This window comes from Podarcis filfolensis (assembly GCF_964270895.1).
Source record: "Podarcis filfolensis genome assembly, chromosome: 3".
Classification (NCBI taxonomy): Eukaryota; Metazoa; Chordata; class Lepidosauria; order Squamata; family Lacertidae; genus Podarcis; species Podarcis filfolensis.
In genome coordinates, this window is record NC_139606.1 from 61,495,352 (window position 1) to 61,520,069 (window position 24,718).

General features: G+C 39.6%; 1 protein-coding gene and 1 long non-coding RNA gene across 3 annotated transcripts in view; both read left to right on the forward strand.

The window, feature by feature from the left end:
- PEX7 (peroxisomal biogenesis factor 7) overlaps window positions 1-24,718 on the forward strand; it is a 52,412-nt gene that overhangs the window by 20,399 nt on the left and 7,295 nt on the right. Inside the window, exons 6-9 of the mRNA XM_083607847.1 lie at window positions 5,751-5,857; window positions 7,271-7,384; window positions 8,627-8,682; window positions 23,775-23,874. Of these exons, the coding sequence (XP_083463973.1) occupies window positions 5,751-5,857; window positions 7,271-7,384; window positions 8,627-8,682; window positions 23,775-23,874 (377 nt within the window). The remainder of the gene's footprint in view (window positions 1-5,750; window positions 5,858-7,270; window positions 7,385-8,626; window positions 8,683-23,774; window positions 23,875-24,718) is intronic.
- Window positions 16,224-23,766, forward strand: LOC310760023. Of its 2 annotated transcripts, none has more exons than XR_014546696.1 (3): window positions 16,224-20,008; window positions 20,039-22,508; window positions 22,695-23,766. It is a non-coding gene; the product is annotated as an uncharacterized lncRNA (long non-coding RNA). The 2 variants fall into 2 exon arrangements; XR_014546697.1 differs by having other exon boundaries at window positions 20,039-22,504.

A 24,718-nucleotide genomic window follows, 5' to 3' on the forward strand; every position in this document is an offset into this window, starting at 1 on the left:
AGACATATGTACTTAAAAACTTGTGTTACCCAGCTGGGAGACCTGATTTGTATGCTATTCTCTGAGAAGTATACATGGGTGTTGAGGAATATGCATCTGTAAACAAGTTTGCTGCATAAAAGTGTGATGTGACCTTTATGAGAGATGTCGAACACACAGCGGGCTATTTAACAGTGGGTCAGAAATCCTTATTTATTGATTTATTAAATTTATGTCTAAGCCTTAAAGGATGATGTTCACAGTTGTTGTTGTTTTAAAAAAGAATAACCTAGTAATTTTTTTCCAGACAAGTGAGACCCGTTATTAAAATACAAAAAAATCCTATCTGCAGTATGGATGAAGACCTCTTGCCTTGGCACTAGTAGCCATTTTCAGCTGCCACGTACTTCATGAGTTTGATGTTAGTCAGATCTATTATATGGTGAAATGAGGCGAATATTCCATTTTGGAATGCAGCATCCCAGATCATGGCACCTTAATAGTAAATTCGATCTGCGGCCTGCTATAATTAGGCCTGAATAAATGAGCCTTTATTTATAACCTATCATGAATATTATGCAATAAATTAGCTTCCCCCTTTCAGGCAGTTTGCTACAGAAAGGAATGTGACACAGCGCTTTGTGTAGTATTTATTTATTTATTTGTCATCTAGTAAAATGTTACTTAAATGTTGACCATGAAAATTGCTTTCACTAGCCAGAAACTCACAAATACAAAATAAAAAATAAAAAATATATACACAGTGTGAAAGTGAATCTTGCGCATAAGAGGCATGCTGAGGAGCTTGAATGAAGAGCTGAGAATCTTTAATATGTTTTTGCTTGGTTTTATTTTGATAAAAATATGAAGGTGAGAAATGAATGAAAAGAATGAAAAGAATGTAAATGAGAATGAATTTATGTCAGGAGGAGGCGGTTCTACAGTCAAAGATCGGTTGTCAAATGTAGTCCATTCCAGAAGCCCATTCGGCTTCCGAAATATTTGACAACTGAGGCGCAGCTTCCAATTGGTTGCACTCAAGCGGAAGCTGCTTTGGATGTTTGGCTTCCAAAAAACATTCAAAAACTGGAGCATTTACTTCCGGATTTTCGGCATTCAGGAGCCGAAACATTCCAAAATGGAGAGCTTCAGGAGCCGAGGTTTGACTATACAGTGGTACCTCTGGTTATGTACTTAATTCGTTCCGGAGGTCCGTTATTAACCTGAGGTACCACTTTAGCTAATGGGGCCTCCCACTGCTGCCACGCCGCTGCCGCATGATTTCTGTTCTCATCCTGAAGCAAAGTTCTTAACCCGAGGTACTATTTCTGGGTTAGCGGAGTCTGTAACCTGAAGCGTCTGTAACCTGAAGCATATGTAACCTGAGGTACCATGGTACTAGGTCTAAACCAGGGGTAGTCAACCTTTTTATACCTACCGCTCACTAATTTTCTTGATGGTAAAATTTCCTTACCGCCCACCAGTGCTCGATGGAAGGAGGATTCACCTTGTGCCGTAGAACCCCCTACCGCCCACCTAGAATCCTGAAACGCCCACTAGTAGGCAGTGGGGAGCAGGTTGACAACCCCTGATCTAAATTATCTTCTGGTTTCTCATGGAATGCTGTACAATTGACAATTCTATGCTTGCGTTCTCATCCATTTAACAAAATTTAACAGAATAATGACAGCAAGTTGCATTAGTTTTCTACCCACAGCAGTTAAATGCTCCCCACTCCTCCCCAACCCTTTTTACTCTTGTTCACCTAGATACAGGGCTGTCTTTAGCATGCACCGCTGGGGTGCAAAGATCCGCCCAGTACTCCCAAATTTAGTTTAGCTCCCAAATTAACTTTTATTATGCTTATGTCACTATTATCATTTAATAAATAGCGCTCACGCCTGTGCGACTCCAAAAGGAGTTTTGTGTGTGTGTGTTGTTTAAAACCAGCTTTTCCAAAGAACACATTGGGAGTCGGTGTAAAGACTCCACACATGCACTTACGGTCATAGGGAGGTGTCTGAAAGATGAGATGGGCGGGCATTTTGCGCTTGTGTGGGAGAGCTATCTCGGGCAGCTTTTCATTGTTGGAGCAACCTTATTTCCAGAGGAGCTGGGAGGGCGCTTGCGAGCGTATACGAGTTCTTCTTCTGGAGCCTGTGCATGCTCCCGTCGCTAGATAGGCGCGTTCTCTTTCTGTCTGTCTCTCCTCTTTCTTGTCATTCCCCCTCCTCCCGGCTTTGGTGAGCGAGCCTTTCCAGAGAGCTCTCCCTGCAGGTAGCGTGAGATCAGTTGTGTCAAAGATGCTGCTGACCCCGCTGCCACATAGCATCTCAATACAATACACTTAGGCGGCTTCAGCAGTGGGCGCCTGGCACCCCCCAGAATTCGGTGCCTGGGTGCCCCACACCCCTTACACCACCGGGTAAAGACGGCCCTGTCCAGATACATCCTAGGCCCCACTCATTACCTGCTTAGCTTCTGCTTAAGCATCAAAGTAGATAATGGGCCAGACTTTTGTTTCAGGAGAGAAATAGAATGAATGAGCCCAGTATTGCTGGGGCATGCCCAGTGGAATCTTTTTACTTTACCATGCCATTTCACAAACTGCTTATGAAACTCAGCTCAGTTTGCAACCTGCGAGGTCAGGCCCAGTGTTGGAACTTAGCATGGTGGCGTGAAAGACCATGTAGATTAGCAGGGCCAAGCAGACTCTTGCGGGCATGCCTTTCATGTATATCTGCATGGGTGGTGGTGGTTGTTTTTTAAGTTTGACCTTTTAGTTTTACTGCCCAGCACTGATAGGAGAGGTGATCAATTGGGTGCCTGCATCCACAGCCATTTTTAAAGTTTCCCACAGTGCCTCTGAGCCCAGCCCTCAACATAGAAACACAACAGCAGGACCAGAGGCATTGTGGGAAAATAAAGATGGTGGCAGTTGCGCCATTTTTCTAACTATGCTGGGCCATAAGTACTAGTGTTGTTTTAAACACTGCTTTCAATTGCTGTAGCAATTGCTAGGGTAGTGCTGGGACAGCCATGATGGGGAGAGTCCACTAGGCCACTTTCCCCAAGGATGCTTTAAACTTCTGCCAGTCCTAAGGGTGGGGGTTTCTGTGAGAAAAACAAGTTCAAATCTTCATTCAGTGTGCTAAACTAATTGCAGTTATTTGGATATAGGCCAATAAAATTAGCCTGCTGTGATCTTCTCAGATTTTATTTTTCTGACTTTAAAAAAAACTGATTCTGATTCTTTGCCACCAGCAAGATTACATGCTACTGCTACATCCTATAGCCAATAGACATTTCTTGGCAGCAGGTACAGGCTGCCATGCCAGGGTTGTTGCTAAAAAACCACTATCCTTTTCAGTAAACTGCGATTAGTGATTCGGGAATACAGGACAAGCAGTGGCTCCCTCCAGACTGCTACCATTCATTCCCACCCTTGGGAAAGAGAGGCTGCAAAGAACACCTGTGCCCTTAGGCGAGAACACATAGCTGTCTGCACTTGTGCAGACATGCATTTTGGTAAGTGGTGGGAAACGGTTGGACCAGAATTCACCCCATCTTCTAGAATTTGTTCCCACGTGGGCTTTGGGCTTATGCCTTATCCCAGTCTTCTGAGTCATCAATACCAGGAAACTTTATTTATTTATTTAACAACCTTTAGTATATTATTACTTGAACATAATAGCTTTGGGCGCATGTGGAGTGAGGCAGTCCTTCACATTAACTGGTCCCAAGCTGTTGAGGACTTTATATACATTAAGAGTATCAACTTGAATATGGCCCAGTAATCAATTGACAGCCAGTTTGTTTCTCTGAGTGAGGGTACAGTATTTTATGCTTACAAGGTATTGCTTCTGTCATTAATTGTACTGCAGCATTCTGCACTAACTACCAAATGCCAGGAGAGATCTGTGTTCTGTTGTCTTCATCTGGTTTCATTCAAAGCCCATAGTATTCTGAAGTACGAAAGAGCCACCCTGGCCCTACAATGCTAGAGAGAATAATCAGGGACTAGGGCTTTGACAGGATTGCAAAATGTTTAGTTTTTGCTTACGGTTGCTTGTTCTCCAGGTGTCCTTGTGTCACAAATATCCAAAAATACTCATACTCCTTCGCTTCTGTACTACATCCAAGTGTTTGTGTTTGTGTTTGTGTGTGTATTAATCAGTTAAAGGCAGACTGTCAAGTATTCTGGGCAGCAAAATGTGGGTTATCATCAAAAACTGTTGCCTTATGACAATTTTCCACCAAGTATAATGCTGACATAAAACAGATTTTCTTTTAATTGTATCTCATCTTGAATTGTTCCCAGTGGCTGAAACAACCTCCCACTTCCATCTGGCAGTCTCACTTCTTCAGACTTTTCTGAACCCTCATCTACAGAATCATTTCTGAACTTTACTTTTTTCTAATTTTTGTCATTGGTTAACCAGTCACTACTTTATCCTCTCATATATTTTTTCCCATTTTAATTTTTTAATCCTTGTTACTTTTTAAAATCAGGATTTATAACATAGATATTGCCCAGAGTCATGTCATTTATCACACAAAATGAAATCTTAATAGCAGCATTGTGGTGCAACGGGATCGGTGAACATGTTCAGTACCAATATTGGAAAATACTTGCATTGCAGCTGGGAAAGGGCTGTAGCTCACTGGAGGAGCATGTGCTTTGTATGCAAAAAGGTCCCAGATTCAATCCTTGGCATCTCCAGGTAAGTATGGGAGAGATCCTTGCCTGAAACCCAGGAGAACAGCTGCCAGGCTGTGTCAGCAATAGTAAGTTAGGTGGACCAATGGTCTGAGTTGATACACAGCAGCTACTTAGGTTATATCACTGGGATAAAGATGAAAATACAAGGCAGAACAAATAGGTTTTGAAGCAGCAAGAGGGGTTTTGAGCCATGGAGTCCAAAGTAGTAGGGGTCCAGTTCTACAGATGAAGGCAGATCACCAGCCTGTTTTAATAAGCCCTTGACCATTCTTTACCACTACATGACACTTATCCTTATCACTGGTTAGAAGTTTTAGTTGAATTGGGTTCCTATTATCATTTATGCTCTTTTAAGGGAAAACCATTCTTTGATGCAGCAAAACAGGCCTGTGCCCAGTTTCCTTTTTCCTTTTATTGAACAGGGAGGCACTCATTGCATATACATCTGTGTGTCTTATAGATTAGATTGTTTCTAGAGCTGAGCAGCAGGCAAGGATAAATGGTGCTGGGCAAGGAAATTTTATAAATATTTGTAGAGCAATTGGAGTAGTCTAATGTTTAAACAAGTGGTTGATATAACTGAGTTCTAACTGAATTTGGATTCTCTACTATATGTTTTGATGTTGCAGTTGTGCATTTACTGTCTACTGTGAACCATTTTGAGGGTGTCTGTTGGGCCAATAGTAGTTGGTATGGCTTTTATTTTTAACAAAATTATAATTACGTAGCGGATTTTAAGAATGTTACACAGGTTGTTGATATTGACCAAATCATATATCCTTACAAACAAAAAACACGTACCAAAACAAGGAATAAACGCAAACAATGAGAAACGAGGCTGAATCTTGCATTGGTTGTTTTTTAAATGTAGAATTACTGTTGTTAATTCCATCTTGTAGCTTTCTTATTTTTATTTTGCATGTGGTGTTTGATTTGTAAGCTTTCCTAGATGCAAGCTTAAAAGCTTCACCATTGTAATTATATGAAGAATTGAATGGATATGTATTGGAAACAGGAAAAGCATTACTTTTTAGTGCTTCTATTTCAGGTGACCAGACTTTAAGAATTTGGGATGCAAAATCGCCAAGACCCCCAGTGATCATTCCTGCTCACCAGGCGGAGATTTTAAGTTGTGATTGGTGCAAGTATGATCAGGTATGATAGCTGGAAACAATATATTTCTAAACTTTCAGTGGTCATATTTCTGGCTGGCTTGGTAACGTATAGACAAGGAACTTGCTAAAGTTAAGTACTTTGGACAGATTTCACTGGGAGAGACATAAGCACTTGCTTAACTCTTACTTTAAAATTGCTCTCCCCGTTTAAAATGCCACTATCAATATTAGTTTACAAAAAATGAATATTTAACTTCTCTATTGTTATCCTTAATTTGCTACTTGTTTAATTAATACCCCTATGAGAGAACCAGAAGAACACCATTGTCAGGGTGAGGAACCTTTTTTGGCCTAGCGGGCCAGATCTATATCTGCCCCACACTGCAGGCCAACTTTGACAACTGCACAACTTTGACAACCTGTCAATCATATGATGTTGTAATGACATCATTATGGTAGGAGGAGATTGAACTCCTTATGCATAAGTGTTGATCATTGCCCTTCCAAAGAGGTGTCCTTGTATTGATTTTAGAATTAAGAGTTTGTGCGATTGACATCTTGGTTTCATTGGCATTCCTGTTGGTTGTCGTTCATTGTCTGAACATGTGCATCCAAGTAGCATCCAATAGGCTACTATTTAGAAAAATTCTACCTGGATGCATAAGTCTTATTTTAATCATATATAAGTTCAGTGTTACTTAGACAATAAACATTACCTGTTGCCTACCTATTTGTAATGCTATATAAAGTTCATAAACCTTCTCAAATTTTTCAGCAGTGTTAGCTGTTAGTAACGACAAAATAGACACATATTCCATGAAGGGAGTCCACGAATAGAATTGCACATTTACATTAAAAGTAATGGGGATATAAGAGGCAGAATGAATAAAGGCAAGGAAAACAGAATATGGATATTGATTTAAACTAACTGACTTCAACTTTAGCTGTGGATTGATCTTTTAATTTTTTACATATTTTTGGAAACACTGACAAACACACCCCCTTGGTGTGTACGCCTGGTTGAAGAACACTGCTCTAGTATTTAAAGCATTTCTCTCAATCACGTATACTGTCTGTCAACTCTAGATTGATACCAGTATTTGTCTGAGGCTGTACTCCTATACACATTTTCCTGGAAGTCCCACTGATTAGGATTAGTATTGTTAATTTCTGTCCCAGCTAACATTGTGCCCGAGTGAATCTTGGTTTATATTGTTCTGTGACATTATATTGCTTTTATTTGATCTATTTTCCCATTTTTGTACAACACCTTGGTGTAGTAAATTGTAAGCCTCTAAGAATTATGCAGTATATAAAAAAAATGAACTCAGTAGGGCTTACTTCTGAGGAGACATTATAGGATTGTACTGTTAACAACTGTTCTTTAAGTTTAGCATTTGAAAGCTACACATATATTTACTTTAACCCATTCTACATTTTATTAAATTACCAGAACTTGCTGGTATCAGGTGCTGTTGACTGCAGTTTGAAAGGCTGGGATTTGAGGAACATCCGACAGCCAGTATTCAAGCTCTTTGGGCATACATATGCTATAAGAAGACTCAAAGTAAGTTTTTTTAAAAAAATATTATTAGATTTCAAGTTTGCTGTACATATATCACTAACATAGGCAGTCTGTGTAATGGAGTTAATGAATGCACAGACACCCGTTAAACATTTGTTTTGGAATCACTTTTATGATTAAAGTCTGGCAGTAACCTGGCTCCATTTTTGTGCCTAGTTCTGCACTGGGGAGCACATTCCATAGACAGGGCACCTTGGCCCAGAAGGTCCCCTCTGAATCTGCTCTTCAGAAGAAAAACCACACCACTCCCATTGGGCTTGCCTACCCTTTCGGTATTCCTAAGTAACTCTTTGGACCACAGCCACTTCAGTGGGTGATTGTGCAAAGAAGTTCCTGTGCAAGTACCTTGCTTCCATCTTGTGGATAAAGTGCACTTTTTTTGTTGATACTTTCAGATAGTATGCTGAAGTGGTTGCTATGATGAAATATAGAACTTATTTCAGATATCTTTTGGAAGTTCTTGCTACTTGTTTAAAACAAGAGAGAGAGATGAAAGGATATTAGGACTATAAACTTTGCTGGGTGGCAGTGGTGAGGAGAATGAAAATTATTATTTTTCACCATTGACGTGCTTGAAAATGATGAGTTACAGTTTTAATTGTGTAAGAGCCAGAAATGAGGTTGACAGAGTTTGGCTCTTGGCTCCTATCTTTGCCGCAGCCTTTGTTTCATCCCCACTGTGTCTGCCAAGGACTATAATAATATATCTACTCTCCCTTATGGGTGAAATTATGAGACTCTTGTGCTGTTGCCAGATTTCAAGCTTGAATCCAGTTTTCTTAATAATAGTAATTAAATTAAAAGAGGGTATTGGAAGAAAATATGGCCTTGTATAGAGTAGCAGTATAGAGTATATCTCTCTCTTAAATGTTCTGTGAAATGATACAGAATGGAAAAGGATACTGCTGATGAATTGGGATGAGCATTTAAACACTTTGACCATTCATAGGTTGAGAACTCATGCTCATTCTCAAGGGAAAATGTAATAGCCACCTTGGGTGACTGTCATGTAAGGGATTTTAAATGGAGTTGAGAACTTAATTTATGGTAGAGCTGTTGGGTGCTTCTACTGTATAATAAAATAGAAGCTGGTAACTTTAAAGCAGTCTTTGTACTGAGTAATATACTTTATAATGACCCTTTACAAAATTCTCTTCTTAGTTAACTTATATATCTCTCTCCTATATTTGTGCTGTTAATATATGTATCTTTATCTCTTTGTAGTTTTCACCATTTCATGCTACTGTATTAGCTTCCTGTTCCTATGATTTTACTGTGAGGTACTGTAATTTTTAAATTATTTTTATTATTGTTGTTGTCATATACGCAAAATGTCTTGCACTTTATGAATCATGTGCTAATTTTTGCTTCTAGTCTGGGGAAACAGAATTTCCAGGGGAGGGTGCTATATTCTGTGTCTTTGGCCTTGAAAAGGTGTTGTGGGAGATAATTTAGTTATAACTATGGCAATGAGAGAAGACTGGGGTCCCGGATAAGGTTTTATACTTCTGTTGCAGAAACTGGAGATGTTACCTTGCCATCCAGTTATATACTGGCAGCATTGCAGTTTCTTTCTTAATCCACTTTAATCAGCTTGATACCTTTTGAGTTTGACAGATGGTTTTATAATTTGCCCTCTCTGTATCCTGGCATCTTTATGCCTTTATTTTTGGATCTGTAAACTGCATATGTCATACTCAAATAATGAAAAAACAAAGCAGATACAGATATTGTTTGCAGTCATTATACATATGTATAGAGAGAGTCTGCAGGGTATGACATGAATCCTGCTCTTATGGGTAATATGAAAGGCGCTTCTATGTGGAGGCTTTTGTGACTGACTGTCATGTTCAATCAGTGCACCTGCCGCTTATAATTCACGCAGGGACTTTGCCAGTGCCTAAAGCAATTGCTGCTAAATCAGCATGGGTAACAAACCCAGCCACCAACACTGTAGTAGCTGGTACTGAAGTATTTCTTTCTCCTGTTCTTAATGTTTATAATGCTCTTTTTCCATCTCGAAGCTTCTCAGGCCCAGTTTTCACCAGCAAATGCAGTGGGAGGCATGTGTCTCCTCTGTATCACTTTAGTTTATTTCACTTCTTCATATTGTCTTCCACACAACACCAAAATAGAGCATGATAGAGTGCGTGCTTTGTTTGGAAATGGCCTGTCCTTTACATCTACAAGGTAGGACTGGGACTTCATAACATTAGTGCAGAGGGTTCCAAACTAGTCTCCTCCCTGATCTTCTGGCTTTCTAAGCATATGAATGTATATATTTTGCAGGGGAGCCAGCACATGTAGCCTGAAGCAGTACCACTTAGACACAGGTTTACCATCTCATCAGTTATTTTTTGAAGAGTAGGTTTAAGAGGAAAAATGCATTTGCTACACTTGTAGACAGTGTTTTCTAATTGGGGAACACAAGTACTTGTTTATAGGTTTAGACTTGCAAATTTATATTTTCAAGTGCTAGCTAAAAATGTGTGGCTTCTTGCTGTTTAAAGACTGATTTGGTGAGGTGGGGGTGAATTGGCCATCTGCCATGACAGATGCTCTTGATGAAATAGCTGTTTCAGCTAACCAGTATCCTGGACAATGCGGTGGCTTTTTTCATACATGGAACATACCAGAAATAACTTGGTTAGAACTCTTCGAATAGCAACATACCATTTGCATGGTTTGTGAGAGATAACTTAATCTGTTTCTTCTCATTTTGGAAGATAACCTTCTGTCTCCCCACCCCCACCCCTTTTTGGTACTAATACCAGCATTGTGTTGTTGATACTGTTGGATTTCTTTGTAGCTTGTTTAGAACATGTTTCAGAACTGAGCATATCAGTGTTTTACAATTTGATGAGTAGTGAATTAGCTGTAAGGATACTAAGAAACCGACCCATAGTACTTTAAAAATAAAATAAAGTATGTGTTTTAGCTCCACCAATAATGAAGGCGTGGTGACCCCCCCCCCATGCCTTTACTATGCCTGCTCTTGTGCTTTGAACAGAAGTTTGATATGTATAAAGTAGGGGAGGATTTTCATGGAATGATGGGCAAATGAGGCTTTCCCCATCACTTGAATTTCTACATGTCAAGTTATTAATGATCCAGAGGCAGAATCCATACCAAAGTTGGCAATCAGAAAATACCATTTAGGACTGCCATAGACATCCATATGTAAAGAGCAGCATTTGATTCTCTAAATCACATCAAAGACTCAGATACCATGCAAAGTTATATGCACACGGGAGTATTTACCCGAAAATGGTACTAAAGCTAAAGAACAAATGTTCTCTAAATCCATTTAAATATCTATAATTCAAAAAGAGAGGTAAGCTCTTGGGGACTTGAAGACAGTATCTTTCTATAATGAATTGGCATACATTATAGCCAAGAAAAAAAATCGTGTGTGTGTGTTAATGTAGATAGGAAAACTGTAAATTCATTCTGTGGAACATATACTTGCCTCAGCATAAATGCTTTACCTGGTGCGACTTGCCAAGCTAGGAAGGGACTACTGCACAGGAGGGAACATTCTCCTTCCCGGGTCACTGGCATATGTCCAGTTAAGTCCAGCATTTGCCAGCTCATTCAAGCAGCATTTCCCTGCAAGCTCATCAGGAACGAACTTCTAGTTGGACACACTAGGCATCAGGAGTAAGTCTAAAACTGGATTGTTAATGCCCCTCTCCCAGTTTGCACATAATGGCAAGCCATGTTCTGAAAGAAATGTTTGTTCTTGGCTTACCGTTTGTGGCGTGCTTAGAATAAAGAAAGCGTAAACACTGGCTTGCAGCTGCTCTGCGATTCGCTTCCCAGCTCCAGAAAGGGAGCAGCAAAGTAGACCCAGATGAGCAGTGTGCACCAGCTATGCCGCTCATTCGCAGTAAGCCGCCCTTTCTTTCTCACCTTGCATGTGAGTTAGACCACTGACTGAAGCTAGTTGGTGGTGTTTGCCTGCATATTGGGTACCTGCACATTTCACAGCTGAGAACAGATGACATGACTAAGAACGGAAGAAGAGTCCTGCATGTAGTTCCACCATCCTGTTCTCACAGTGGCCAACCAGATGCTTATGGGAAGCCCACAAGCAGGACAGGGATGCAACAGTCACCAGTATTGAGTATCTGATATCCAGCAGTTTAACCACTCCATTTCGTAAAAACTTTCCCCCTAAACAGATGGTGAGCTCTTTAAAAGAAACAGTGCTGTCACCAGGAGGTTTGGTGCAGTGTCATACTTTGACTGCAATTCCATTTTACTAGTTTCCCCCTCCCCTCCCCCAAAGTACCATATTCTCCTCTTTTCCAAATAGAATTACATTGCCATTACAATGACAATATAAGGTTATTAATTCTCTGTAGTTGTACGCAGATGCTTTCTATCGTAATGGCTATTACGGTTTGCAGTTTTACCTGGTATTGTTCTGCAAATAAAAAATACCCTATGAACATCCCAGATAGAGTCTGTAATGCATGCAATTAAAAAGCAAAGAAACTATGAATGTTATGCAATGGAAGGGAAATGCCAAACTGCAGCAGCTTGTAGGATCTGGCAGATGGCAAGATCTGCAATAACGTAATTGCTAGGTGAGGGATTCTGAAGAAGTCTGGTGCCTCTAGAAGATAATGGAAGATGCCATTTAAACTGTGGTGATAAAAAAATAAAAAACCATAAATCCACAAATGGAAAATTATGAAAAGGCAATCTTCCTTTAAAGACATTAATATAGAAGTTTCCCATAGACTATCATTCCACCAATGTGTTTTCTTGGAAGATATAATGCAGCAAGTTTTCACAGCTCTTAAAGCAGCATAGCCTGTGCTCATAATCCTAACCCTTTGGAGGTAGCATTGCCTAAAGGCTTATTCATATTGATGGAGCCTGTCAACATTTCCAATTGACCCGTGATTAAAGATAAAAATAAGGCACTGATACTTCAGTGATAAAACAACATTTGTAACATCCTTCATGTACATAGTTCTTCTGAAGTAGAATGTATTGCATGTATTATTAAGATTTACATTTTTCCCCTTGCTTTTGCACCAAAGGCGCTCTGAGCAGCTTCCAGTAAAATGTAAATATACAAAATCAAAAAATAAAATATCAAAACCAATACATCTTCTTCTAATAATACAATTTTTAAACTCTTGAAATGATACACTTCATTAAAGTAATTAAAATCAATAAATTCCATGGCCCTAAAAGGCTTTGCAACAAATAAAAGTTTTGAGTTATAGCTTAAAGTGGTAATTTAGTGGGTCACGTTAAGGAGGGCATTCCAAAGTACTGGTGCCACTATGGGAAAATAGCTCTCTGGCTGGTTTAATTACTGACATAATAACCTGTCATGGACTTGGCTGGAGTGGGAGACACCAGCTAGGGAGCCCCCAAGGGAACCCCCAGGTAAAGAAGGCTCAGAGCCAGGGGACTGATGGTGGGACAACAATGAGTGGTCAGAGGGAGAAGAGGGGGCAGACTGGGAGGAGGAGGTGTTGGAAGCTGAAGAGGTAAGAAGAGCAGGAAGGGACTGTGGCAGAGATAAATCCAGAATTAGAGACAGGAGGAGGATGGAGAGACAGGAGACAGAGATGAGTCAGGCTGCTGAAGAAGTCAGGGAATCTCTCCATCCTGCTGCAACCAACGAGGGCTGAAGACATGAAGAAGGCAGAGCAAAGAAAGAAAGGACAAAGGAGCCAAAGGTTGCTGGGGGAGGAGGGAACTTAGAGAGCACTGAGAAAGCGGGGACCTTCAGTCCCCACAACTGTCTCATTGAGGCAAGACATCCTGGGAAGAGCTGCTGTGATTACTAGGCCTGAGCTGTTTTGTTTCTTTGAATAAAGAGTGAACTTCACTGACACCTTGTGAATTATTGCTGACTTGATCCCAACTCCTGCCTTGGCATAAACCCTGGTGAGAAAAGGGAAGTACCTCCCTTGGCTCCTTTGGAAGGAAGGTTGGAATATAAATTGAATAAATAAAAAGTATTTCCTGAGGTATGCTAACCACTTAGGTTCCAGAACTGCATAGAGAATAGTTACTTTTTAAAACACTCTAACATTAATCTGTATAGTCCCATGCATCATTATACAAGGGCCATGTAATGTTCATTCTGCAAATCTTTTAGTGGTTCATGTTTTGGAACTCGTTGCCTATAGACATACTATACTGTTCTAGGTAGAAACAGGCTGGACGCAGTTTTATTTCTGCAAGCTTACCCAGGCATATAATTTAGTTATCTATATTTAGAGTTTGGTGATCTTTCTAAATAAAGACTTTTGGACCTCAGATTAGCATTTGATTAGGTCCAGTCTACAACAGTGCCTCATCACTGCATAACACTTAATCAGTACACCCTTTAGCCCAGCCAATAGCACCCATCCATGGTGTGGAGTATCCTGGTTTGCTGCTCCCCAATGGGAACTTTTGAGCAGCAAGAAGCCCATATAATTTCTGGACCACCACCCTGGAATTTGTGGTGGCTGGGGACATGCTTGTACAGCAAGACAGTGTTGTGGATTTGATCCCAAAATTTACACAAAGAGTTGACGTTAAAGGGGACTTTTCTTCTATAGAAATACTACCTAGTGAAGACTGTGTACAAAACAATAGCAGGGAAAGCAAGATGTGCATGGATTTCATAGGAAATAACCATGAGCAGGAGTAAAGTGGCTTTTACATTCTGATGGCGTTTAGCTCAGGAAGTCACTTTTGTTCAAGATAATTTTGTAGTGGAATTAAGTTTCATGGTTTTGGCAAATGTTTATAGATTTGGGACACATGTCTTGCACATAAATGGGGAAGGGACTTTAAAATCAAACTTTGGGGACAGGTACTTTATCTCTTATCTTAACAATACCTTTCAGTATATTCAGTATATTCTGGTTTCTTCTAATTCTTAAGAACATTTGTTCTTTAGCCTTAGTACCATTTTCAGGTAAATACTTCAGTGTGCATATAACTTTGCATAGTCTTTGATGTGATTTTTTTTTGGTATTAGTAATTTAATCCAACATCTAGAGGCAAGGATAATTGATTGCAATCAGTTAATTAAAATTGACTATAGATATTTAATTAGGAGCCAAAATAAGATAGCATTATTTATTATGCTGTGATAAAACTTGTAAGATTTCTACACCAGAGAGAACTGCCCTGGTGTGATCTATAATTGTATGATGGTTCATCTATGATTGAAAGCTTGTGTTGCTGATAGTGCTCATACACTACATTTTTCAGGTCATGACTTCTAGAAAAATGATTTTGTTAACATCTGTGCAATGAAGTGCCTCACATTCACTGTGATTGGGAATGCTAAGAATTGTATTGTTCTTGCAAAGTACTTTGATTTAATTTTAATTTCTTTGCTGGTTCCTTTTTTATACTTTAAATTCAGCAGCAGTTCTCAACCATTTTTCATGGACCACATGATCATTGCTGGAGATCTCAGGAGATCTCTTTATAAACTTCTTGTTATTCAGTGCCATCATTGCCATCATCAAAACAATGAAAATCATGGTCCCTAGGCTAGTTGTGATCTGCACCTCCCAAAATAATTCACCTTTCCAATTTTTGCAGTAGAATTCTTGACTGAAAAAAATGTACTGGTGTGTTAAAATGCATATTTTAAAATATATGTCAGCAATACATTTGGAAATACATACATTTAGATAAAAGATATATTTTAATACAATTTTGTGAGTTTTTTTTTTTTAAGGTTGCAGATTAATGTGGAAATGGGGTAGAATGGCTTTATGAAAGAACACATGTAAAATAGAGCCACTGGATTGTAGAGCTGGAAGAGACCATGAGGGTCATTTAGTCCATATTCCTGTAATGCAGGAATATTTTTGCTCAACATGGGGCTCAAACCCACAACCCTGAGATCGAGTCTCATGCTCTACCAATTGAGCTATTTTGATTGATCCATAAATCCCAGCCTAGGCCAGTTGTTAGCCTGTTTGGCATATCTGGTCCTAATCAAAACACCTCTGTCTCCACTGTCAGAGCCAAGTACAGTTATTCTCAGCTGTTCCCCAGTCTATCTTCTACCTGAATGAAGTCCACAGACCATAGTTTGAGAACCTCTACAATAGACAGTTCTAATTCAGGAGCAAGATTATTGACTTTTATCAGTGTAGCTTGTTAGCACAGACTTCAAGCTGATTCGTGTTTACCTATCTATTGCTGCCTCCGTTTATTCAGTCCTTATAAGATCAGCCACACAGATCAGCACAAAAGTATATGTAGAAGACTTCCTATCTATAATTTATGTAATGAACCAACACTGTTAACTCTTGAAATGCTTAGCCTTTTGTTCATTCCCCATACCTGAAATTTCTTTACTGGATGCAGCTAAAGGGGTAAAGCTTTGCCAACAATCTCTCTTCCCTCTCACCCCCTAGTTATATGTGCCAATAATCTGAGTGCATAGTAAAACCAGCAGCATTACTCTTCCAGTCTGCTGAGTCAAGCGGTCTGCCTCATATCAATTACTTAATTTTATTTATAGCTAAAATATGTATCTTGCATAATACTGCACAAAACGTAAGTGATGTTTTTATGTGATTTTGTTTTAGAGTACAATGCTAGTTAATAATAACCAGAGCTTAGCTTGCTTTGTCTGCTACAAAATCAATGGGAATGCAGACCTGTATTAGGAAACGCTGGTGAGGAGGGGCCTTTAGGGGATGGAGAATCATTGGCGAACAGCCACAACATAAACGAGGGTAACCTAGTATGTTGATTACATTGAATACAATTCTTCTTCATCTTATTCTTCATAATAATAATAATAATAATAATAATAATAATAATAATAAACGCCTAGTGTTTTCTCATAATTTCTATCAAATGCTAGCTCCCTGTTTTTCTCTGTACAGTGGTACCTCGGTTTAAAAACAGCCCTGTTTACGAACTATTCAGTATACGAACCCTACGAAACCGGAAGTAGTGTCCCGGTTTGCGAACTTTACCTCGGTCTAAGAAGGGAATCCGAACGGGGGAAGGGCACTGGCGGTGGGAGGCCTCATTAGGGAAAGCGCGCCTCGGTTTAAGAACGGCCTTCCGGAACAGATGAAGTTCGTAAACTGAGGTACCACTGTATCAAAGTGAGAGAGACTTGCATTGCAATCTTATTCATGCCTACTCAGAAGTAAACCCCATTGAGTTCAGTGGGACTTACTCGCAGGCAGAAGTGGATCACCTTGTAGGTAGAGCCACTGCTGCTTACTGGGAGGCAGAGGGCCAGGGAATGGGAATATCAGCAGGGTTCAGGCTCTCCCACTGGTGCAGTTGCACTGTGCTGACCTCCCTGCTGCCGCCCCGCACTTACACGTGGTGTGTGGCAGTGACCCCAATGCTGGCAAGCCGGCATTGTGGCCCTGCCCCATCAGGCAAGCCACTTCTGCTCCCAGGTGCATGCATATAGGATTTCAATCTTACTTTATTTAAACAAAAGCTGAGTATTGAGAGAGGAACCCTACATGCCTTCTTTTGGCTGCAGGCTACAGCCCTTGGAGAACACAACAGACCTAGTCAAATATGCAGTATCAACAGAACATGAAGATAAAGCAATATCTTTGTTTTAGTTGTGAAAAAGGTAATCTTATGGTTCCTGTTTTCATATAGAGTAGACTTACAATCTGGGTTTATCTTAATGTATTTTGCTTCCCAGATACTCTTGAGTATTTGCCGCTTGACATTTTATTGCTGAACTTGTCCTGCTGTTAAAGAAGCAATATTTAGTTTATATGCCACATACCTGGAAATGAGAAGCATAGACCTTTGCATGAAATGCCGTATTTTGCCATAAGCACTTCTCCACGTCAAAATATATTCCTCAGTCTTATTAGGGGCTAAAAGATCAGGAATGAAGGGGTGAATCCTAGTTTTATTGTAATCTCTTGAAAGTAATAAATGGTGTTCTAAATTGTGACCAACCAAAGAAATATTGGTGGCATTAAAGTATTATGTGTGATTCACTTCCCCTCATATAGACATTTGAGAAGAAAATCTGGTTTATTTCGAACACTTCTAAATAGATCTAATTCACAGGCAAGCTACTATATTCAGAGACCCTTTATAAATGGTCAAATTCAGCCCACAATAACTTTTATTTGAATTTATATAAATGATCTGAACATACATATATTTGGGTCTTCCCCAATTTAATTGTATAAATTCCATAGATATAGATATATACAGTAGAACCTCGGTTTTCGAATGTAATCCATTCCGTTCGACTTCCAAAATGTCCGAGGGTCAAAGGGCTGCCAGCAAGTTCAATGGAGAAAATTGAGAAACACACCTAGGAAGCATTCACTTCTGGGTTTTCAGCATTCGGCTTCCGAATCGTTTGGCAGCCAAGACATTCGAAAACCAAGGTTTGACTGTATAGATAAATAAAAATTCCATGCACACAGCTTGGAAGCTTTGCAAGCATGTATGCTTGGAGGTCCCTTCCAGAACACTCAAGTAGTGTCACCTTCCTCTGTTCCTTTTAAAGCTCACCTCTTCCAGGGGGGCTTGAGTTTGGTGTAACCACACAATTCTCCAGCCTTTCTGAAATGACACCTAAATGCATGCAAAGGTTGTAGTAGTAGTAGTAGTAGTAGTAGTAGTAGTAGTATTTGTACTCCATCCATCCGACTGGGTTACTCCAGCCACTCTGGGTGGCTTCCAACAGATATAAAAACATAATAAAACATCAAAAACGTCCCTATACAAGGCTGCCGTCAGGTGTCCTCTAAAATTTGTATAATTATTTATCTCCTTGACATCTGATGGGAGGGCATTCCACAGAACAGGCTCTGCTTCCAAGAAAGCCCTCTGTCTGATCCTTGTAACTTCACTTCTCGCAGTGAGGCAGCCACCAGAAGGCCCTGGGAACTGGACCTCCGTGTACAGACTGAAAGATGGAGGTCGAGATTCTCCTTCAGATACATAGTCATATCCATCCCTTGGTTCCTGCTCCTTCACTAGAGTAAATTCAGCATAAATATCTGACTTTTTGTAGGTTACCTGTAGACAACCAGAAATCCTGATGGCTGTATATAAGTAACATGTCTGCACTATATAAAGTATAAAATGTTGCGGTATATCCTCATCCTCTAACCTTAAGGGCTCCTGTTCAGGGTTCCAGCTTACCATGCCTTCCTCCAGGATGCTAAAACTGTCAGGTGTTGAAGTAGGCCAATATATTCCCCCACATATAGTATTCAACATTTTGTGGTTTCTGGAATTTTAGTTTGTTGGGTTGGGGCTAGGCAGGCATTGTTTTGTAATTCTATATACCTGAAGGTTCGCCAAGGTATGCAGATACCTATCCCCGTTGTTTCTCAGTGGCTTTGTTTTACTCCAGTCCAATAAGCATCCAACCACTTGAGTTCATCATTAAAGGGAATTATATTAATAACAACGCTAGGCCATGGCAAATGTGTCAAGAGCCCCCTGCTCAAGCATTTTGGATGTATTTTAAGAAACCAGGAGAGGTAATTCAGTTATCTTCTGTTGAAACTTTAGGTAAGCAGAGTTTGGAATATAGTGATTAAAACAACTTGAACAGGTCATTTCACAAACTAGAAGTACTGGTTTATTTGGATGGAACAATGAATACTACAAAAAGCATTTGGCAGTATGATTGATTGATGTATGTGACACAGGCATGTATCAATAAATGCATTCTTATTTCTGGCCCAATACCAGCTTAATAGCTTTTTTCTGATTTATCTGTTTACACATCTTAGGCTTCCTATGTGTGCTAATTATACCCAAATCCTCCTTCTTTTTCGAATGAAGCCAAAAACAAACAAACAAAAAAACAAAACAAAACCCCAGTTTCCAGTTAATGCTATAGTTTCCGACTATGTACAAACTCCCATATCCTCTGCATTCAGTGGTCTCCCACCACTGGTTTGGAAATATCAATCCTGTATGTAGTATCTTAAGAAATACTGCATTTTGATGCATTTCCCCCCCCCCCCCCAACCCACTTTGATTCACATTGGTAGAAAGAATGTGATTGTTTCTTAGTAAGACAAGCAATCATTTGCAGCAGGCAGCATTGATTTCTAATATTTATTTTTATGATACTACCTGTGCAAGAATCATCCACAGTTAACATTTTGACTTCATATAGTGGTTTTAGGAATTCCATATGTAGTTGACTGGCAACATTTCTTTCTATACTTCGAAGATAAAGATTATGTGTAGCTCAGATTTGGGAAACTGTAGGAGTTACTGAACTGTTTTCATGAGGAATTGGCTCTCCACTTTTGTATATATAGAATATCTAGTCATCTGTGGAAATGAAATAACAGTTACAGTGAATGGCCACTAATATACTATAGAACAGTACAGCCCAGAACATTCTTCATACTGACTGCACTTATCAAGGGGGGAAATGCTTCTTCCTTAAGTCCTGTTCTTTGATATTCCATTAAAGTTTGACGGGGGAGAGTGTTATATAAATGGGGCTAGTTCTGAACTTTCAGTAACACCTGAAATAACCTTTCTTCAGAAAAGTGGATGAAAGTTCTTTATACAAGTTATGAAGTGTAAATAGGCAGCTGGTAACACATTCAAACAGATTCTTATTTGCGACATGTAGATACTGCAGCACCATGAATATTACAGTAATTCCATAGTAGTCCATGGAAGATTATATTGAACAAGAATGCATTCTTTTGAGTATTCAGGAACCTAATTAACCATCCCAGTTGTCTAGTAGTTTTGACTCTGCTTTCTCAAGTTGGGATATTTTCAAATATAGTATGCACATTTGTTTCTGTGGAGGGAGAATAATTTGCTGTAGATATATATTTCCTTCACATGGGAATAGTCAGATACAGACAACGACCACGTTGTGTGTGTTCAAAGCATGTGCAATTGTGCACGTGCACATTACCGTGAACCCGGAAGTGGCAGAGAAAGGGGGTGGGGCTTGTACACACTCCTCTGTCATGTACAATGACCTGGAACGCGACCCCCTCACAAATCAGGGGTTGCCTGTAGTGTCACAATGTGCCTCTGTCTCAAGAAAATGTAGGTCTGTACAAATGTAAGGACCATCCGTACAGTATAGTTTTGGGAGCATAGCACCAAAGAAATCCCCTCAGACTGATTATCAGCTGTAATGGCACTTTGTTGTTCTATCTCCTTAAAAAGGTAAAGGACCCCTGACAGTTAAGTCCAGTCGCGGACGACTCTGGGGTTGCGGCGCTCATCTCGCTTTATTGGCCGAGGGAGCTGGCGTACAGCTTCCAGGTTATGTGGCCAGCATGACAGAGCCTCTTCTGGTGAACCAGAGCAGCACACGGAAACACCGTTTTCTAAACTAAAGAGCCCCAAGTGTTGTACCTTTCATCACTGGAGCATGTCCTGCTCTTAGGTTGCTTTGTTCAAATTTTTCTGCAGCTTTTCTACCCTTGCAATATCTTGTTAGAACTGGTGGCCAGAATATATATGTGTATGTCTGTGTGTATTAGTGTAAAGGCTTGCTGATACTGGCAGTTTTATTTTTGACTGCTTTATTAATATGTTTAAATAGGTTTGAAAGGTTAGGCTCAAATGTGTTGGGTTTTTTTTTTCTATTTTAAATTAATCTTTTCCAGTTATCCAATAATATAAATGTGTGATATCATGGATAAATGTAAGGATGTTGATCTGCATATGCGTTTGCTCTTTGGAAATGAGCATGTTGGAAAATAACCTCTCGTTCTCCTGTTCCTCTAGTACTAGGAGAAGCGAAAGAGGGCTGTTGCCATAGTGCATCCATTGTGTAGCCACCATTCTGGTCAGGTGATTTGCAAAGAAATTAAATGAAGATAGATTAAGCAAACTAATTCAGTTGCCTCTAGTGTTTGCAGTGTCCCCTAAACCACCCATGAATTGCATTTTCCATAGTTTGGTCTTTCCCCCCTTTCTTGGTAACCACTCTAGTGGCAAAACCAGCTGTGTACATTATGAATTGTATATTGTTCTTCTTTTGTAAGCATAGCATGCATATATGTTGAGAGCGAAGGGGTCCTTGGGAGAGAAAAGAAGAAGAGACAAAATTGGTTTTAGTAGAAATCTATTGACCTTCATGGGTGAATTAAGGGCAAACATTGAATCTCAATGAAAATAGCGAAGAATTATATTTAGTGCACACTAGTTATTAAGTAATGTAGAAGGTCATGTGTGTGTGTGTGTTGCAACTGCATGCGGTAAGTAAACGAATGTAGAATGTGATACTAGGTGGAGGTTTCACTTTAAACAAAAGCCCTTATGGATGCAAAGAAATAATTGGAAGGATGTGAGTAATGCCTGGTAAGATCTTAGAAGCTGTGCCACAGATGGGTTGCTGAATCAAAGGTCAGTAACTAGAAGAGGCTGGACTTCAGTGCCCTTCCTAATTCCTTATCCTGCCCACAAGAACAGAAAAATCTACGGTATAGTTAAAATGAGGACCAAAGTGTGCACAAAGATGTCTGATTTTTATACCACTGTTCATTTATGGAATTTGAATTGTCACTCTACATCTTAATTTTTTAAGCGCAAGGATATACCAACAGCTCAGTACATAAAGCCAGGGTAGGGAACCTCAAGGCCCTGGATGACTGCTGATCCCTGATCATTGGCCATGCTGGCTGATGGGAGCTGTGGTCCAACAACATCTGAAGCAGATTTCCCCAACCTGGTGGTCTCCAGATGTTGTTGAACTACAACTCCCATTATGTCTGACAATTGACCAGAATTGATAGGAGTTGTAGTCCAAAACATTTGGAGGGTACCAGGCTCAGGAAGGGCCCCTAACTTAAAGGAATGATTTGGCCTACATTTATTTTACCTTACGGCTCAAACCAGGTAACAAAATCTTAAGTAATCTAAAAGAGGCCTGAATTTTGAGTACACATTCCAGAATGTAAATGAGAAATGTTTAAGCAGTTGAATTGCCACATAACTGAGAATTATTGATCTTTTGAGTAGTATCTGCTTTACCTTATACACATACAGGCAAGACTGTTAAACAAAATTAGAAAAGAAATTAGTTGTTTCAGTTTTATTGTTGGCTATAAATATACTTTAAACACTGGCTGTCCCACGTTTGTTTGTGTGTGTGTGCGTGTGAACATAATAGCTTATTTTTAGTTACAGATAGGTAGCCGTGTTGGTCTGCCATAGTCAAAACAAAAAAAAAATTTTCCTTCCAGTAGCACCTTAAAGACCAACTAAGTTAGTTCTTGGTATGAGCTTTCGTGTGCATGCACACGAAAGCTCATACCAAGAACTAACTTAGTTGGTCTTTAAGGTGCTACTGGAAGGAAAAGCTTATTTTTAGTTACTATTTTGTTAATATCCTCTAGATTATAAATGTTTTATTAATGTTTTGTTAATCACATAATGTGACATGCTGTAATTGTGATGTTTAGCTTATTTTTTGCTAACAGTATTTATAGATTGTAATTATTTTACTGATGGTTCATTAATATATGATTTCTGCTGTAGTTGTGATATTATGTTCTGCTATTGTTATTTATTGCTTTGAGATTCATTTGAATGGAAAGCAGTATAGAAATACAATTAACCATCCAATCACTGAAGATCCTGGTTAACAGGAAGGCAAGTTTAGTCCTTGAAGTTTCCATGTCAGGAAACAGCAAACGGAAGGTAGGGTGGAGTATGTGACAGTATATAGTCCCTCCCAACAGCCTTACTTAGCATAGTAAAGAGTATTCTCTGCCCACTGTCTGCTGCCTGTCTAAACAGGTTTAAGATATTAGGGACGCCGTAAGCACCTAGGGCACATCTGAAAATAACACATTTGCCTGGTATTCTTGTGTGAATTCTGCAGAGCATCAAGTTTCAGACCATTGATAAAACATAGCTAAACGATGAATCAAATATTTCTGATGTAGAAAGTCTCCAGTTGCATCCTTGATATCTTCATTTTTAAAAAAGAAAAATCAGGTGTGAAACTGTGAAAGGCTTATTGCCCCATAGTCTGTAGAAGTAGATAGTTCCAGTCTAGATGTCCCAGTTATCTGACAGTAGAAGACAGACTTTATAGGTTCATATGTTATAAAGCTTTACTTACTGTTTAATAAAGATACTTCAGTTTACTGTTTTGCAGTTTATCCCAATGGGAGATCATTATGCCAGCTCTGGATCTAAATCTCCATACTGGGCTGAAGGAGATGTAGCCTTAATGAAGTACTTATTTATGCAGATGAGTCAAAAGACTTGTGCAATAGGATTAATTGCATTTCTAAAGTGGATGAGTTTGTTTTTTAAAAGCATTTGGCAGCTTCAAGCACATCAGCAGTCCAGCATTACATTTTTTAAAATGGCCTTTCAATTACCATAATTACAATATTGTTTCCATCTATAGATTCTGGGATTTCTCCAAGCCTGATCCACTGCTTGAAACTGTGGAGCATCATACAGAGTTTACTTGTGGCCTGGATTTAAGCTTGCACCACCCGAGTCAGGTAAGAGAAAAGAGAGTGTCGTCTTCTTTTTCCTTATGTAGATGCAAGCATCAACTGTAGTTTGTATAAATTAATCCTCACTTATAAGGGCAATAGAAATCACTCTTTCTGACTAGAGTCTGAGTGGTAGGTTATCAAAATCACAGCTTTCTGGCCTAAGCACTGCACCTGTTCTACCTGTGGACCCTCAGAATGTGTGAACATGTGTATCGGCCCCAAGTCATGCAGCTTGCAGACATTATGCTTACACATGGAATACACACAAGTCCCCGTTACCAAACACAGTGCTTTCCCAGGAAATCGTCCATTAGGTGAGCTGATGGTTTCCATGATTTCCTATGGGAACATTTCTGATTTGTGATCTCTCTTCCATGGTTTCTTCCTAAAATGGCTGCAGCTAGACAGTGAAGCACAAGTAAGGAAGTGGGCAGACTCTGGCTGTTCGGTTATCTGAATCAACTGTGCACGTAGCGAGGTTCAGGTAAAGATAAGTGAATTTTAAAATAACAAGCAGGCAGATAGTGGGACCTGCTTGTATATGCATAGCATTTCCTTGGCGAGAACGGCATCCGAACAAATCCAATATTAGTATATGGATAGTATAGAGTTAATTATTTATTTTCTTTAACAGCTGGGAAGGTTGGAAGGGATTATTATTTTTCTGGCACCTAATCAAAAGCCACACTCATCAAACTTATCCCAGTGTCCCCAGGCAGAATCAGCTTGAACCCATGGTCTTTGGGGAAATGGTGGTTTAAAATAAAAATAGAAGCAGTCCCATTTAGAAGGGTCCACAAGAGAATCCAGTTATCCCGTCTTGCACTGCAGCAATTCATCACTAGCA